Source organism: Amyelois transitella, chromosome 2, assembly GCF_032362555.1.
Source record: "Amyelois transitella isolate CPQ chromosome 2, ilAmyTran1.1, whole genome shotgun sequence".
NCBI classification, from domain to species: domain Eukaryota; kingdom Metazoa; phylum Arthropoda; class Insecta; order Lepidoptera; family Pyralidae; genus Amyelois; species Amyelois transitella.
The window spans coordinates 848,661-862,360 of NC_083505.1; the positions used below are offsets into that span (position 1 = coordinate 848,661).

A 13,700-nucleotide genomic window follows, 5' to 3' on the forward strand; every position below is an offset into this window, starting at 1 on the left:
AATTTCCCTTAGTATACGTTCAACAGATGGCACCAAATTGGCTTCCACCAACACCACCCACGAAGCAGCTGGTTCCATCCAGTTGTCAGCCCCGTTGATAGAAGGCAACTGGTTCATTTTGGGGGAGGATTACTTCCCACTGGCTACCAGAGTGCAGCTCATGGACGCCTTGAGGAACCTTCGGGGATTGATGCTGCGTGCTCACTTCCACTTTGATCAGGACGAGGTTTGTGTCATTTTTAATAACCTAAAATGAATCAGCGTGCCGAGATAAACGACTATATTCTTCTCCGAACTTTTAGTTATATGTAAGTACGCATAATTTTAAAAAGACTAGCTTAGTTGATAACGCGTGACAACGTGACAACAAACAAACAAATACACATACTCTCGCATTTTAATGGGTTGCTAGACCATTGCCTAAAAGGCGAATCCCAAGTTTACAAGCCTACTATCCTTTAGTCGCCTTTTACGACATCCATGGGAAAGAGTTGGAGGTGACCTATCCCTTTCTTATTAGTGTCGGAAACTACACGGCACATTTATAATATTAGTTGGGATACTAACTTTCTTCCGGAATCTGCTCGCCTGAAATTGAAATTAAGGACGTCCTGGCAAAGGGTCAGGTCAAGAGTACCCGAAACCGCCGAGCTTGCATGAAGAAAGTTATGAATGTGGATGAAGCGAAGGAAGTATGCAGAGACCGTGGCAAGTGAAAAGCTGTAGTCTCTGCCTCTCCCTCCGGGAAAAAGGCGTGCTTTTATGTATGTATGTATGTAAAATGAATCAACTTTATCTTCTCTTCTACTACTTCTACGTCCTGAAGAAAGGTCTTCTCAAGAGAACCCTAAACCGTCACAAAGTCACTGCCTACAATAAGACTCATCTAACTAAGCTGAACATCTTAACCTACCTCAATTCCTAAATTCCACTTCAGGTCAGCCTGGAAAGTGTCCAGATCCAACGCAGATCCATCCCAGGTACCCGAGAGCACTGCGCCTGCCCCCCCTCGTATGCCGGCGCTCACTGCTCGCACTGCGCGTGGGGGGCAGCCAAGATACCTCGCTCGCCGCTAGCTACGCCACAGTTCGAGTGCGTGCCTTGCGCTTGCAACGGCCACGCTGGATGCGAAACTGGTATGTACTCATACATACATCATCACGTCTATATCCCTTACGGGGTTGACAGAGCCAACAGTCTTGAAAAGACTGAAAGGCTGCTGTTTTGCATTTTGATAGAATTAAGATTCAAATAGTGACAGATTGCTAGCCCATCGCCCATCCCTTAGTCGCCCTTTACTACATTCGTGGGGAAGAGATGGAGTAGCCCTATTCTTTTTTTTTAATGGTGCCGTGAACCACACGGCACTCATTTGCTATCGTCCATGTGTATGAAGGGAAGTTCCGTCTGACAGAAGCCTATGGTCCTGATGTGGCATCAATCCAGGAGTATTTAAATAAATAAATAAATATATACGGGACAAATTACACTGATTGAGTTAGCCTCGAAGTAAGTTCGAGACTTGTGTTACGAGATACTAACTCAAAAATAACTCAACAATATTTTGTAATATAATAAATATTTATATAGATAAACATCCAAGACCCAGGCCAATCAGAAAAAGTTCGTTTCTCATCATGCCCTGACCGGGATTCGAACCCGGGACCTTACCGGGAATTATACCTTATTATCCTGGGCATAAAATGGGATACTTTTTATCCTGGAAAAATACGTAGATAACAAAATCTTAATTTTTCAGTTTAAGTGATTTTCTCTTACTAAAACATCGAAACAGCATAGCCGTATTTGGGTCCAATATATTCTACCTTAGCATCCTAAGGGTGTATGCACAATTGCTTACTTAATTAGATAATAATATAATTGTTACAGTTGACGGGCCGTGTGGACCATGCCAACACAACACCACGGGGCCACATTGCGAACGATGCTTGCCGGGACACTACGGGAACCCCGTTCAGGTAAAATATTGTATCAATTGGTCAAAAATATTGTATTTTTGACCAATTTGCCACCGGGACATGTCTTTTCCTGTTTAGACTACCAAAATCACCCACCTATATTCATACATATAATCACGTCTATAACCCTAGCGGGGTAGACAGAGGCAGTATTGAAATAGAATTGAGATTCAAATAGTGACAGGTCGCTAGCCTATCGCCTAAAAAAGAATCTCTAGTTTGTAATTCTATCCTATATTTAGAAAGAAAACATCTAATTTAATTATATTAGCCCAATACACGTGTCGTGCCGTGTGGCTCCCGGCACCAATACAAAAAAGAATAGGACCACTCCATCTCTTTCCCATGGATGTCGTAAAAGGCGACTAAGGGATAGGCTTACAAACTTGGGATTCTTTTTTAGGCGATGGGCTAGCAACCTGTCACTAGCAGAATTTCAATTCTATCGTTAAGCCAAATAGCTGAACGTGGCCATTCAGTCTTTTCAAGACTGTTGGCTCTGTCTACCCCGCAAGGGATATAGACGTGACCATATGTATGTATGTATATGTAGCCCAATAAATCGCTTGTATGTAATTAATATTTTTATCTATTAATAAATTTATCTATACTAATATTATAAAGCTGAAGAGTTTGTTTGTTTGTTTGAACGCACTAATCTCAGGGACTACTGGTTCTAACTGAAAAATTATTTTTGTGTTGAATAGACCATTTATCGAGGAAGGCTTTAGGCTATATAACAGCACGCTGCAACTATTAGGAGCGAAGAAATAATGGACAATGTGAAAAAAATAAATGCTAACGAAGTCGCGGGCACAGCTAGTTTCACATAATATTTCAAATGAATGCGCTGTTAAAATTTCAAATGAAAAAATGTGCAATGGCTCTTAACTTTTTTTTTAAATCAGCTGACTTATCAACATACCCTTCAGCCAGTAGTAAATGACAGTCCAATCTCCAGGGAGCCTGCAAACCTTGCGCATGCCCACTCTACCTGTCGACCAACAACTTCAGCCCGAACTGCGCGCTCGCAAGCGCTGAAGGTGACGATTTCGTGTGCACCCAATGTCCGGACGGTTACACCGGGGATCATTGCGAACTGTAAGTCTCTTGCATCAGTCGAAAGTGACCTTCCAATGAACTACTCGTGACTTCCCTGTAAGTGTTAAAGAGTTGTTTTTTGTGGTGTGTCTGAAGGGACCATTGCAAACTGTTAGTGTCTTTAATTGCTTCTTTGTTATTATTATATTATTATTATGTTTCTCCTCTTGGATTTCACGGGTCTATACACCCCGGATTTTTGAGAGGCTTGCGTGGGGATATAAATCCAACACGTAGAGGCCCTTTGGAGAAGTTGATGTTATGTTGATATTATTATATACTTTAAACACACTAGCAGCTCATTAAGCTGACGCGTGTGAATTTTGATGCTTGCAGATTTTTAAAGTTTGTCTAGCCGATTGACTGAAGGAGCAGTTATGACACTCGAAGGAAGCTTGTTCCAGTCTGTAACAACACGATTCGGGAGAAAATTTTGTAGTGGATTCTTTTTAGCTTTCGAGCGGCATAACTGTTGATCTAGGAAGGAGGAATCTAGGAAGAAGGAGGAGCATTGTTGGTCTAGGAAATAAAGTAAAAATATAAAACTAGGACCACTCCATCTCGTTCCCATGGATGTCGTAAAAGGCGAGTAAGGGATAGGCTTATAAACTCGGGATTCATCTTTTAGGCGATGGGCTAGCGACCTGTCACTATTTGAATCTCAATTCTATCATTAAGCCAAACAGCCTATCAGTCTTTTTAAGACTGTTGGCTCTGTCTACCCCGCGAGGGTATAGGATATAGAGGTGATTATATGTATGTATGTAAATATAGTCACGGCTACAGACACTCTACTTGCCAGACAGAGCCAAAATTCTCGAAAGACTGAGGCCACGTTCAGCAGTATGGCGTCATTATAGAATTGACAATTCGGGAAATTCTGAAGCTATCAATTTCCACCTTCTACTATTGAAAGTTTCAATTTATTATTACCTTTTCTCCTAGCTGTGACTTCGGCTACTGGGGCTCCCCGACCACGGAAGGCAGCAGCTGCCGGGAGTGCGCCTGCGGCGGAGCGCCCTGCGACAGGAACACAGGATTGTGTCTCACGTGTCCCGATAATACTGAGGGGGCGCGGTGTGACCAGTGCAAGGTGAGGGCTGTTCATTTCTTTACACACACACACACACAATCACGTCTATATCCCGTGCGGGGTAGACAGAGCCAACAGTCTTGGAAAGGCTGATAGGCCACGTTCAGCTATTTGGCTTTAAGATACAATTGAGATTCAAATAGTGGCAGTGACAGTTCATTTCTTTACTTACAAACAATTTAACGATTCATAGATAGATAGATAAATTTCTTTATTGCATCATAAGAGTAAAACAGTGCCGTGTGGTGTTCCCGGCACCATTACAAAAAAGAATAGGACCACTCAATCTCTTTCCCATTGATGTTGTAAAAGGCATTTAAGGGATAGGCTTACAAACTTGGGATTCTTTTTAGGCGATAGGTCACTATTTGAATGTCAATTCTATCATAAAGCCAAATAGCTGAACGAACGTGGCCATTCAGTCTTTTCAGGATTGTTGGCTCTGTCTACCCCGCAAGGGATATAGACGTGACCATATGTATGTATGTCTAAACCTATAGGCTTAAGAGGCAGACGGTTTGTTGTTTATCACTTATCTGTATAATAAATTATAATTATATTCTTTATAATAATTCTTGCAAGATCATCATTACTTACTTATAATCACTTTTTTGTACCCAGTGATAATGACAAGCATATCCTGCGTCATGCTTGTCATTTCCCGATTCCTTATTTTTTAAATATAATCTTTATTAATACAATAAAATACCAAGCTATAAAACACAGCTGGACAATAGGTACTTCCCTGTTCCAAAACTTGTTGAAGCTTGCAACATCTCGTACATATTAGTTAACACGCAAGCCATGAGTATTTATAGGCAGGTAGTTTCCCTTGAAGCTTTGGATGCCTTAAATAGTGATTAATTGCAGAAAACAAACTTGTAGAATAAGCTACAAATGAGGCAGTCTATTTGCATTATCGGTAAAGAGAAGCGATTAATGATTGTACGAAACGTGATATTCAGGATACGAATTATTACATCTAAGAACTACACCACCGTCTCATACATACATACATAAAATCACGCCTCTTTCCCAGAGGGGAAGGCAGAGACTACATCTTTCCACTTGCCACGATCTCTGCATACTTCCTTCGCTTCATCCACATTCATAACTCTCTTCATGCAAGCTCGGCGGTTTCGGGTACCGTTTACCAGGACGTCCTTAATTTGATCAAGATACGTTCGGGCTTCCCACTCCGACCTTTCCCCCCACACTCTCCTTGTATATCTTCATAGTCAACCTGCTTTCATTCATCCTCTCCACATGACCAAACCATTTTAACATACATACATATTATCACGTCTGTATCTCTTGCGGGGTAGACAGAGCCAACAGTCTTGTAAAGACTGATAGGCCACGTTCAGCTATTAGGCTTTAAGATAGAATTGAGATTCAAATAGTGACAGGTTGCCAGCCCATCGCCTAAAAGAAGAATCCCAAGTTTGTAAGCCTAGCCCTTAGTCGCCTTTTACGACATCCATGAGAGAGAGTTGGGAGTGGTCCTATTATTTTATTTATTTTTTCCTTAACAAAGATCAAACAAAAACTTAAAAACTAACGTAATTACTTATAGCTATTCTTTTTTTCTATTGGTGCCGGGAACCACACAGCACTGCCACCGTCTGAACTTGTAAAAAATCAAATTAACAATACGTCTTAACTACAGGAAGGCTTCTGGTTCGGCCCTGAAGGCTGGCGCGGTGCCGGCACTACCTGTGTTGCGTGCGGGTGCGGGCCGGGGGCGCTGGCCGTAGCCTGCGACGCCCGCACTGGGCAGTGTGCCTGCAGGGAGGGATGGACTGGGCGGTCATGCGATCAGTGCGCCGAGGGTCATGGAGGTGAGGAGTTTATGCTACATCATCGTAAAATCCTCCAAGGGAACGATGATCAATCTATCTATACTAATATAACAAAGCTGAAGAGTTTGTTTGTTTGAACGCACTAATCTAAGGAACTACTGGTTCGAATTAAAAAGTTCTTTTTGGGTTGAATAGACCATTAATCGAGGAAGGCTTTAACACGCTGCAATTATAAGGAGCAAAGAAATAATGGGATATGTGAAAAAAAAAAACGGGGAAAATTATTCATCTTTGACGGCTTCAATGATGCCCAAAATAACTATTCCACGCGGACGAAGTCGCGGGAACAGCTAGTATATAATACAAGGGTTCCCCTGCAATGGTTCAGTTCAAACCGGAGTGGCTACTTGTAAAAAAAGGGCTTTTTCAATATAGACACGGTAGCATAGCACGCGCGTCGCCGTTTTCATCGCGCGTCGTAACTATCGCTGTATCGCAGACGATGGACATCGAGCTTTTCACTAGAGAATTGAGAACGCAAACTGGAGTCATGTCAGGAGGACGGTGAATGCTCGTGGATTAGATTTGACGTCGGCACAGTGCCGTGTGGTTCCCGGCACAATAAAAAAAAGAATAGGACCACTCCATCTCGTTCCCATGGATGTCGTAATAGGCGACCAAGGGATGGGCTTATAAACTTGGGATTCTTCTATAAGGCGATGGGCTAGCAACCTGTCACTATTTAAATCTCAATTCTATCATCAAGTTAAGTGGCCTATCAGTCTTTTTAAGACTGTTGGCTCTGTCTACCTTGCAAGGGATATAGACGTGATTATATGTATGAATGTCCGCACTGGGCGGTGTGCCTGAAAAAAAGGTTTTTAAACGGTTTTATTTAGCTCACCCCGTTTGTTTTATTTATTCTTGGGTCAAATTTAGTAATTCAAATTTCACCCTCTTCCTGTCAACCGATTAATCTGAAATTTTGTATACACTTTGGATTTTGGTGACAATATAATTATGTTTATTCATCTATACTTATAATAAATCTGTAGAGAGGTCAATTCTGTACATGGAATATATTTTCAAAATAACTATCAGGGGGTGATTAGTGATCGATACTGATGCCAAAAATGCAATCAGTAAAATTTTTGTCTGTCTGTCTGTCTGTCTGTCTGTCTGTCTGTCTGTCTGTATGTTCTTTATAGAAACAAAAACTACTTGACCGATTTTAACGAAACTTGGTACAGTTATTCTTCATACTCCTGAGCAGGTTATAGTATACTTTTTATTACGCTACAATCACTAAGAGAAGAGCAGTGAAAGGAAATGTTGGGAAAACGGGAGAAGTTACTTGATTTTTTAAGCTTCCGTCGCGTGTGCAGCCTTAATGGTTAAAGATACAGCGAAACCATGTATTACGAAAATATTCTACATAAAATTATTAAAAAAATACCCCAAGACAGCATAAGTCTATCTTTTATGGTTGACTCACAATAACACGTGTAATTCCTAATAGCTTAGCAGTTCGGAGATTTCTGATTATATTTCTTTACTCTGATGTTTATAATACCAATAACACTCACACTCATTCATAATTCTTAAAAATTAATATAAGTACCTATTCAATAAAAAAAGAATCATCGAAATCGGTATAGGAACACCAAACTTATACATGAAATAAAATACCCTAAAAAGCCATCGCGCGTAAATACTGAATCATGCTATAAGGATTATTTTTGCGTAACGGTTGCCGCGCTCGACGCGGCTAGCGGAGGCAGGGTATAAAAGGAGCAGGAGGCGAGCGCAAGCTTCATGACCAAGGCAGCCAGGGGAAGACTTCACGCAGTTCTCTCCTCCAACCTCCCCCTGAGGACAAAGCTCGGGATCTACCAAACTTACGTCAGATCCCGCCTCACGTACGCGGCCCCGGCGTGGTACGCATTCTGCTCTGAGACCAACAGGAGAAGACTCAGAGCCCAAGAGAACCAAAGTCTCAGAGCAGTCGTCGGAGCCCCGCGCTACGTGAGGAACTCGACGATGCTCAGGGACTTGAAGTGGGAGAACCTAGATATTCGAGAGGGCGGACGCGTCATCACACAGCCACCTGCGCGGCATCACGCCGCTCCACTCCGCTCCCTCCGGGCCTTCGGGTCCTCACCCCTCCCCTCGCTGCCTTGCGGCTGACGTCGTCAACCAGTGACGACGCCGCCGCTGATGGGAACTCCCAGTGTATGAAGACGTGAAGACCCAGGCCGTCACGGCCGCCCCATCGACCTGCCTACAGTCGTAGGCAGCGATGATGCCATTGAAGAGGGCCAAAAGCCCTGACCAATCTACTCCGACTCCACTAAGGGAGTATGGGAAGACCCGACGACGGCAAGACAGTATTGCACAGGCGTTTCAACTTTATTTTCATTTCTTTTTCTTTTGTAGTTGTAGGTACATATTTCTGGTTATAATTCTATTAGAATATTTTTTTTAGTTTAAATAGGCACTTAGATTTATCTATACTAATATTATAAAACTGAAGAGTTTGTTTGTTTTTTTTAATGTGTTAATCTCAAGAACTACTGGTTCGATTTGAAAGATTATTTTTGTATTGAATAGACCATTAATCGAGGAAGGCTTTAGGGTATATAACGTCTAGATGCAACTATTAAACTATTAGGAGCGAAGAAATAATGGAAAATGTGAAAAAAATCGTGGAAAGAGCATCTTTGAGGGCTTCAATGATGCCCAAAATAACTATTCCACGCGGACGAAGTCGCAGGCACAGCTAGTTATCATAATAAATTCAAGATGGCCGCCGTTACAAAATGGCGGATAATTTAGGTTTCATTAATCCCATCAATATGGGTATCAAATGAAAGGGCTCAACAAGCAGAATACAATATACTATAAAAAATTGAAATCCAAGATGGCGGCCTCTACAAAATGGCGGATAACTTAGGTTTTATCAATCCCATCAACATGGGTATCAAATGAAAGGTCACTATCATGGGCTTCTACAATACATAAAATGCAGGGCAGCACTGTGGATCACGCAGTCGTATACTTAGGTGCGAAACTGTTTGAAGAAGGTCAAGCCTACGTGGCTCTTAGTAGAGTAAGATCTTTGCAGGGACTACGTATAGAGGAGTTGGACTGCAATAAACTAACGGGCAAGAAACCTTGCAATAATGAAGCACTAAATGAATTAAACAGAATGCGAAATAAAAACTAAAAACTAGAAAATAAAAATAGGTAAAAAAACTTTTTAAGTTAAACGGTTTTATGTTAAACATACATTGCAATGTTTAATATAAATGTACTAAAAACCAAAAAATAATAAAATAGATACAGTCGTGGGAATTATAAACATATGCATAGACTAGACTAAAATAAAACCGTGGGGCACGTCAATTGTCTACAAATTATAGACTTAATGTGCGATAGAAGAATCGTTTAATTCGTCGTTAGGCAGTTGGCCCGCAGACGGTGCGCAAATTACTTACTATTTTGCTGGCTGGCGAGGAATCGTTTCACTGCTCGTAGTTTGTCTTTAATCGACAAAACTTATGATAAAAGTACTACTCGCTCAACATTATGAAACCCTAAAACTCGCTTAATCGAGCTTGCTAACTTGTTTCCACATTCTAGCCCTACTTATCACACGTCCATCGTTGTCGGTTAAACAACTGCCTAATTATAGTGTAACATTACAAAACAAACATTTTAATCAACGATTGTAGACAATTGACGTGCCCCACGGTTTTATTTTAGTCTAGTCTATGCATATGTTTATAATTCCCACGACTGTATCTATTTTATTATTTTTTGGTTTTTAGTACATTTATATTAAACATTGCAATGTATGTTTAACATAAAACCGTTTAACTTAAAAAGTTTTTTTTTCTTTCGAACCTAACTCAGGTAAAACGCAAAACGACTACCTAAATATTAATGGATCTTACTTTAACCAGGGGTAGAAGAAGGTTGTCCAGCCTGCCGCTGCGGAATCGCAGCCCGTAACAACGACTGTGACACTGCGACCGGGGAGTGCGCGTGCGCAAGTGGAGCAGCGCCGCCTCGCTGCGACGACTGTCTCCCGGAGCACTACGGGGTGAATGCTTCTGGCTGCTTAGGTGAGTGCTTTTATGTCTGTTTAGTGCAGCGATGTTCGCATAGATGGCGTTGTTTGTTTTCAGATATTTTAGGACGGCTACGACTTTTTCAGGTATTTTTTGTTTTCAGTTTTTGATAATGCGTTTTATGATTCATAAGAACATTATAAACACATGATGACACAATTTAGTGAAATCATTTCTCTCTATATTGTTTTAACAATTTAAAAGACTAAAGTATTAAATCAAATAATAATCTAAAACTTACATGATTTAAAAAAACTAATGAGTGACATATTCCGTATGCCGTTTCGACTTAAAGATCGTGTTCAGAAGTTAAACATATAATAAGTTTTTATATGTGTATTTTCAAAGTAAAATCCGTGTTACTTTGTTGCTTGAATATTATTATGATTATGATATTATGATTTATATACCAACAAAACAAAAACAATTGACTGTTTGTTCTTCAAAACAATCAGTCTTTCATAACATTCTTCAGAGTATCTCAACTCAACCGGATCACCTAAGGCGAGCCACGCTCGGCAATTTGCCAATGTGTGATGGGCCTTAATTTGCAAACGACTCTATATGATTCTAGGCTTATTAGGGTTGCCATTGAAAATAGTTAAGTTATATTCACTGGATATGTTCTAGTTTATAGAGCATTCGAGGGTTGTGTTACTTACGGATCTCTTTATTGTAGCTGTCCTCCCCGCAAGGGATAAAGACGTTATGAAAGGAATCCCGATTAATTGATATATTCATACATCATGACATACACACATACACAAAATCACGTATATATGCAGGGTAGACAGAGCCAAAGTTCTTGAAAAGACTAATAGGTCACGTTCAGCAGTGACAGGTTGCTAGCCCATCGCCTTTTTATTTATTTATTCCCTTAGCCGCCTTTTACGACATCCATGGGAACAAGATGGAGTGGTCTTATTCATTTTCTTTTATTGGTGCAGGGAACCACATGCCACAAAATTAATTTCATTTGTTTGCATATTTTCTGTACAAAAGATATTTCTGGTTAAAACTTGTAAAAACTGTTTGAGTAGGTGTAGAAAAATTCCGTATATTTAAAAAGTAAGTCTTAATTTTCCCGAAATTATGGGTATATACACAAAAATTGAACAATGGCAACCCTAAGCATGACCTACCGCATACCTCCACCCGCGGCTATTTCCACCCCACGCCGTACACTGCTGCGAACCTATCAAATCATAACGAAGAGTATTTATACGGACTTCAATGTATCGCTTAAAATTGGCATGAAATTTGATGTCGTATACCACCCGAGATGTATCCAATGGTTAAAGGGTCTTACACATTAACCCTTTGATACCGCCATGTGCAATTGTAGGGAGTCTGTCAAATCTTCCCTGACATGCCAACTACATCAAGTACACACATAATCATTTAACAATTAAGGAAAAAATATAAATAAATATATACGGGACAAATAACACAGATTGAGTTAACCTCGAAGTAAGTTCGAAACTTGTGTTACGAGATACTAACTCAACTATACTATATTTTATAATAAATACGTATATAGATAAACATCCAAGTCCCAGGCCAATCAGAGAAAGTTCGTTTCTCATCATGCCCTGGCCGGGATTCGAACCCGGGACCTCCGGTGACACAGACAAGCGCACTACCGCTGCGCCAAAGAGGCCGTCAAAAAAATTGGAAAGAAAACAATAAAGACTAGGCTAATAAATTGAACTAGTGCCATACTGGCACGTTTATCTGTTAAACTTGAGGCGTTCATATGGTCACGTCTATATCCCTTGTGGGGTAGACAGAGCCAACAGTCTTGAAAAGACTGATAGGCCACGCTCATGTGTTTGGGTTAATGATAGAATTGAGATTTAAATAGTGACAGGTTGCTAGCCCATCGCTTAAAAAAAGAATCACAAGTTTGTCAGCCTATCCCTTAGTCGCCTTTTACGACATCCATGGGAACGAGATGGAGTGGTCCTATTCTTTTTTGTACTGGTGCCGGGAACCACACGGCACTTAGTGATTATATATATATACCAATTATTCGTTTTTGTATTGATGCACGTTTTCAGCGTTCTACTCGTCCGTTATCATAATGCAAACTATTAAATTGATTTTAATCTACAATTTGACTCAACAAAATCGAATAAAAGTTAATGGAATATGGTATGATTTTTTATATATTTTTTTCTGTTTTTCTTTTCCTTATGGTGCAATAAAGAGTTTATCTATCTATAATTTAAATTTTCAAAACATCTTATGATTTATATTTATTTTAAATTTCTTATAAATATTATCTCCAAATATAAGAGGACAGTTTTTTTTAAATTATATATGTTCCATATTATTTAAAAATTGCGATGCCCAACAGGGTTCATATTGCACCTACATTGGTATTTATACACAGTAACTGTAATTCAACTGATGGACTTTATGATATGCAACAAAGATTTTGAAATGAATTAAAAAGGGGTACGGAACTCCATGCGTAAGAACGACTCTCACTTAGCCGATTTTCTTACCGTATAGTGTGAAAAAGCCTTTATATGATGACGTCACTATACCTACTCGCGGGCCGAGTGGCAATTTCGCGGCATTATGCGAGATTGCACGTTGTGTGTTTTCATCATAAATTATGTTCGGCTATTACGACGGTCGAGTATCGAGACGTTTAACGTTAGCCGTTTACATTGCGTAAATCAATTTGACGCTGGATTTTTTCACACGTAGAATGTTGTTCGCGTATTATTCACATTAATTGCTCAAATTACATTTTATACTATTTATATATAAAAAATATTATAAAAATATAATTTAGATTTTTGTGATTGGTTTGCCGTGTGGTTCCCGGCACCCCAAGTAAAAATAATAGGACCACACGCATCTTTTTTCCTTGGATGTCATAAAAGGCGACTAAGGGACTTATAAGCTTGAGATTCTTCGTTTAGGCGATGGGCTAGCAATCTATCACTACTTGAATCTTAATTCTATCATAAAGCCAAACAGCTGAACGTGGCCTATCAGTCTCTTCAGGACTGTTAACTGGACAAATACTTGTTGAATTGTTTTGTGCAATTGTTTAGATGCACTGAACAACGCAGCGCAGGTTATGCACCGCGTTGAATTCGCACCCATTATACGAGTATAAATAACGTACACTTTCGAGCAAAGATTATTACATAAACTAAGGAAATTTACAGATTTAATTTTATAAAAAGGCTTCTTGATATTTTTATAAAAAAAATACATTAATGGATTACTAGAGGCCGCCGGCGACCTCGTCCGCATGGAAACCCTATGAATCCCGCGGGAACACCGGGATAAGAAGTAGCCTATATGTCATTCTGGGTCTTCAGCTACCTACATACCAAATTTCATCGTAATCGGTTCAGTAGTTTTTGCGTGAAAGAGTAACAAACATCCATACTGACATCCTGACATACTCACAACCTTTCGCATTTATAATATTAGTAAGATATATATATATATATATATATACTCGTGCTACTACTAACGCAAGTTATGATGCCACATGAATTTGCCCTACAGTGTAATTCTAGTTTAAGCGTTTCAGCCACTGTTTATTTGTGTTTGTTAACAAGTG

At 39.9% G+C, this 13,700-nt stretch overlaps 1 protein-coding gene across 1 annotated transcript in view; it reads left to right on the plus strand.

Annotated features, from left to right (window-relative positions):
- The window catches only part of LOC106136854 (laminin subunit alpha lam-3), a 148,665-nt gene that overhangs the window by 63,859 nt on the left and 71,106 nt on the right, over positions 1–13,700 (plus strand). The window contains exons 13-19 of the mRNA XM_013337515.2: positions 27–226; positions 938–1,136; positions 1,891–1,979; positions 2,941–3,080; positions 4,026–4,173; positions 5,843–6,014; positions 9,941–10,102. Coding sequence (XP_013192969.2) covers positions 27–226; positions 938–1,136; positions 1,891–1,979; positions 2,941–3,080; positions 4,026–4,173; positions 5,843–6,014; positions 9,941–10,102 — 1,110 coding nt within the window. The remainder of the gene's footprint in view (positions 1–26; positions 227–937; positions 1,137–1,890; positions 1,980–2,940; positions 3,081–4,025; positions 4,174–5,842; positions 6,015–9,940; positions 10,103–13,700) is intronic.